This window comes from Sinocyclocheilus rhinocerous, unplaced genomic scaffold (assembly GCF_001515625.1).
Source record: "Sinocyclocheilus rhinocerous isolate Xijiao unplaced genomic scaffold, SAMN03320098_v1.1 scaffold3775, whole genome shotgun sequence".
Classification (NCBI taxonomy): domain Eukaryota; kingdom Metazoa; phylum Chordata; class Actinopteri; order Cypriniformes; family Cyprinidae; genus Sinocyclocheilus; species Sinocyclocheilus rhinocerous.
In genome coordinates, this window is record NW_015657970.1 from 4,950 (window position 1) to 9,943 (window position 4,994).

At 35.4% G+C, this 4,994-nt stretch overlaps 1 protein-coding gene across 1 annotated transcript; it reads right to left on the reverse strand.

Annotated features, from left to right (window-relative positions):
* Positions 1–2,365: 2,365 nt before the first annotated feature.
* Positions 2,366–4,988, reverse strand: LOC107721941 (uncharacterized). Its single transcript, XM_016530174.1, has 4 exons — positions 4,866–4,988; positions 3,493–3,828; positions 3,361–3,428; positions 2,366–2,470 (listed from the first exon to the last, which is right to left on the reverse strand). The coding sequence occupies exons 1-4, from the start codon at positions 4,957–4,959 to the stop codon at positions 2,366–2,368; spliced, it is 603 nt and encodes a 200-aa protein (XP_016385660.1). The 5' UTR covers positions 4,960–4,988.
* Between the last annotated feature and the right edge of the window lie 6 nt (positions 4,989–4,994).

Sequence of the window (4,994 nt, forward strand, 5' to 3'; positions counted from 1 at the left end):
AATTAATGACAGAATTTTCATTTTTGGGTGAACTAACCCTTTAAGACAGAAATGTAGGCCTACTTGTGCGCGCGCACAAAAAACTGCCTGCCAAAGTGCGAGTGTGAACTTGAATTTCCTTTCACGGCATACTGCACTTATAATAAGTGCAGCACATCACACTCCATTACTCAACCATCCGTCCATGCTTCTTTATCCACTCCAATGTTTTCCCACTTAAAGCTGCACGGATATATTCACACTTGATTGAACTATTCACACTTTATATCATCGCCACAATATTGTCATATCACCCAGACCTAACATGGAGTAATGCTTTAAACATTTGACAAGCTAGTTAATGAAAAACAACAACCGATTATCAAAACTGATTGACAAACACTATTTGTTCCCTTGTCAGTGCTCTTTTCTTCTTTCATGTTAACTGAAGGCAAATCTGAATGATGCACTATTTTAACTTTAATCAACAAATACAATTGACCATGACATCCTGACCTCATCTTATTCCAGAAAAGTCACTCACCCAATGCTGAATGGAGTTGTACAGCTGCAGCTCACGTGATGAATGTTGGGGTTGTGGGGAGTTCATGTCTGAACTAAATCAGCACGCTGATAAAGAGGTTGACTGGCACAAAGTATTTTATTTTGAAAATACTCATTTTAAATGCATTTAAATACAAATTACATCTGATTTTTGCCAAAGGCTTTAAAATACAAAATAATATTTTGTATTTCAAATATGTATTTTAAATACATGTATCTGAAATACTGCCCATATAGGCAACATAAGGTAACATAACTGATTTTACACAAATTAAACTTGATTCTTAATACTGTGTTTGGAAAACAAACCATTTTTGATGAGGTTTTTGTGAGGAGTTTGGCATATTACAGTACTTCAGCTCTGACAGTGCAGTCTTTTCTGAGAACTTTACAAAAATAAGCATGATACACTTCTAACTTCTGTAGCAAACATCTTAAGATTATAATACACATGTATGCACATTATAATATTGTTGTTTTACCAATAAATGCATGTTAAAGGAAAAATTCACCCAAAAATGAAAATGTGCTGAAAATGTAGTCACCCTAAAGCCGTCCAAAATGTAGTTGAGTTTGTTTCTTCAATGGAACATATTTTGGAGGTTATTATGCATTAAGAACTTATATTTTGGCCAGAAGCTACAGGTTCAAGTTAAAACACCTTAATGATTTTACCTGGTTCTGTCCCTGGACTTTTATGTTTAAGTTGTATTCCTGTTTCCTGTCACATGGTCCTTTGTAGTTTTTCTTGTTCGATCAGTCCCTGATTGTTATATTCCCAGCATTGTTAGTCCCTACTGTGTGTTTCCTGTGTTCATTGTTGTCTCATGTCCTTCTGGCTGTTTTTACTATTCACTGCAGGATTCACTGGTGCTCTAATGCTAGATTTCTCCAAAGCTGTTCTGATGAAGAAACAAACTCATCTACATCTTGGATGGCTGAGTTTTAATTTTCATGTGAATTATTCCTTTAAGTGTGCTTAAACACCCTTCAGTTGCTTAATATACCAGTAAAAAGCTTATTTAGCATCCAGTAACAGTTATGAAAATATATAACAAAATAACACATATTTGGCATTTGGTTGCTGCTTCTCTCCACCGTGTCTTTCAGTGCAGTTGTTGCAGGTTCAAATCCTGAGTTTCAGAGTTTGATCAAGGACACAGTGGTGAGATTTCATGGATCAACCCTTGCAGGATTTGAACATTCAACCTTTCTTTAACCATACAGCTGCAACACCAAAACAAACAAACTGCTTCGTAGACTCAAACACAAATAAACTGATTCCTGCTATAAACACCAGCTTTGAGTAATATGAATGTTATGAATAACAGCACACTGGTGTTTTCATTAGGCATGTTCCTCTCTAGTGTTGTCAAACGACAACAGCACAACTTTAAAGACTGTAATATTACTAGTATTGGTAGTACAGACTCAATTCAGTACCTGTGAGTTGATTGATGACAGCTCCTCTGTAAAAACTGATTGTTTTTAAGTATTAAATTACTTGATTCAAATGACTTGTTTCACATTCATTTCTAAATGAACTGTCTTTATACTTTTTATTACTTTTTTGCTAATTATTTGTATTTCTGAAGCAACACCTACGTTATTTAAATATAGATTCAATTCTTTAATGTATTATTTAAATCACTTAATTGAATTATAAATTATATTGTAAATTAGTTTGTATTAGGTGACATTTCAGTAATACTGAAATCATGGTATTGTGTTTCTGAGTGTTGTGAGTTTCAGCTGATGCTCTTCTCTCATTTCCAATCTTCTCTTCATGTTCTCTTTCAATGAAACAATCAAAATAATAATGTTACTGTGACGTCTCATTGGCAGCATGAGTCTCAGACTGATTAGAGGACGTCTCACTCATCAGCAGAGCTTCAATCTGATTAGGGGAAAGGTCTCCAGCACGATTCTAAAACACAGAATCACAGAAGAAATCAACAGGATTGATGGTTCAGTTACACAAAGAGAACAAGACTAAATATTTCATATGCTGATATCCAGATATTTAAGATTAAGTTAACATGTCTTAAATATGGGAAGCTTCTCTTAAAAACGGTAATGACATGAAGAATCAAATTTTCGTTTGATCTCTTGACATCTACTATAAAACATACTGTAATTTTGCATCAAAATGTTGCATTGGACCGCCTCCATAATTATCAGACCAACAGTGGAAACGAAACCACCAACAGAACGGTTAAGCAAGGAGAACACTTCAGCCCGAGGGTGGAAAAGCGACAAGGCTAATCATAACAGTGACCGTTTCCTTACAAGTCTAAAGAAGCCACCCCTTAAAAAGTACAAAAAAATAAAATAATAATAATAATTAAACCGAATCATGTGATTCTAAATAACACATTTCTTATCTTGCAGAGACATTCATCTTCCTAAACAGCCTGCACATCTAAAATGCTTGAAATATCATATTGGCAAGTATTAATAAGTCAGTATTGGTACCCTTACTTGCTCTCTTGATGAAGTTGCACTTTTTGATTTCATTTAATTATATGGATGTGATCCCTTTTTAAAAGTTGTCTTCTGCTCATTGTGTTACTGTTTGTACAGCACTATGGTCAACGCTGTTGTTTTATTCAGTGCTTTAGAAATAAATTTGAATTTCTGAGACAAAAAAACAAAAAAAACAACTACACAACATCAAGATCTGTGGATATGAAAGGAATTCATTACGCCCCATCTCAACTTTCAGCCTGAAAAACATTATTTGTTGATATTTTGAAAATGGCCTAAATATTTTCAGTTTTCAAAAATGACAAATTTATCAGCTAACCATTAAGAAACATTCTGGTACATTCTACGAGTTTCTACTTCTGCCGGAGCCTCTTCTTCATCGTTGTCCGACACCAGCTCTTACATACGTTGCTGAACAATGCTATAAATGTACAAGACTTGCTATTAAACATAACGACTCACCTTGAACAACAACACTGAAGTGCTTCATGATGCTGATTCTGTCACTGATGATCTCTAGTTCATAAAGTCCTGAGTCTGTGGTGCTGATGTTCAGGATGGTCAGAGATCCAGTCTGATTGTCCAGCTTCAGTCTGCCTCTGAATCTCTCAGTACCTTTATTACACTGAACACCTGAACAGATCTTACTGAGATCTCCATTGATTCGAGCTATGCGGATGTCTTTAAAAAACCATTTAATCCTTTCTTGTAGGTTTGTTTTAACATTAGTATTTAGAATGATTGAATCTCCCTCCATCACATATGCTGACACCTCATCTGTACCAACACCAGATGAACCTGAAGAAGAAATGAACAATTCATTATACAACAAACAAAATTATACAACAGGAAAGTCCTGTTCCAACAGATCATATATGCTGTGGGTAGAAAAATATGTCTGGATTCATAACCTAACATAACTTTTCCGCAAACGAACAGCAGAAAAACATTGGTTTACACATTCACTCATCATACAAACATACATGAGTCTCATGGATGAACTTATACTTAAAGGATTAGTTCACTTCCAGAATAAAAATTTCCTGATCATTTATTCACCCCAATGTCATCCAAGATGTTCATGTCTTTCCTTCTTCAGTTGAAAAAAAAAAATTAACGTTTTTGAGAAAAACATTCCAGGATTTTTCTCCATATAGTGGACTTTTAATCACAAATGTTCATCTTGCACTAGCTCAACCTCACGCGTTACATAATCACACACGCGTCACGCGTCACGTAGGGGAAAGTACCGACCCAGTGTTTACAAAGCGAACATGCAAACAAAGTCAAACAACTTTAGAAAAAAAAAAAAAAGAAAAACAACAATGACAGGCAACTTTGAAGTTGGTGGAGAAAATAAGATGGGAGTTTTTCGCCCTACCTTTTTGAACTGTAATATAAAGATGAAGAACTAACTGCATGTGACCTTTCCAACATGATTACACAATGCATGAAGATGCATGCGCATCGCAGAGCTAGTGCAAGATGAGCATTTGTGGTTAAAAAGCTAGTTTGGTTAAAAATCTATATATTTTTTTTTTTTAGAAAATGACCGATCATTTCACTAGATAAGACCCTTCCTCGTCTGGGATCGTGTAGAACACTTTGAAGCTGCACTGAAGCTGCAGTTTGGACCTTCAACCCATTGGCCACCATTGAAGACTGAAGAAGAAAGACATGAACATCTTGGATGACATGGGGGTGAGTAAATAATCAGGGAGTTTTAATTCTGGAAGTGAACTAATCCTTTAATGACTTCTCTGACTACTTGTGGATCAACCTACTAGATCAAAGATGTATATATTTAATGAGCATCAACACTAAAGTATACTCACTAGCGACAGTAACACTGAATCTCTTCATGTTGCTGATTCTGCTGTTGATGATCTGTAGTCTATAAAGTCCAGCATCTGCGGTCCTGATGTTCATGATGGTCAGAGATCCAGTCTGTTTGTCCAGCTTCA

Bases quoted from the DNA above. Each gene is read 5' to 3' on its own strand.
- LOC107721941 (XM_016530174.1), bottom strand. From the start codon at position 4,959: ATGAACATCAGGACCGCAGATGCTGGACTTTATAGACTACAGATCATC. The intron at 3,429-3,492 runs GTGAGTCGTTAT...AACGTATGTAAG, and splicing joins CTTCAGTGTTGTTGTTCAAG to AGCTGGTGTCGGACAACGAT. The intron at 2,471-3,360 runs GTTTCTTAATGG...TCTGTGTTTTAG, and splicing joins CTCGTAGAATGTACCAGAAT to AATCGTGCTGGAGACCTTTC.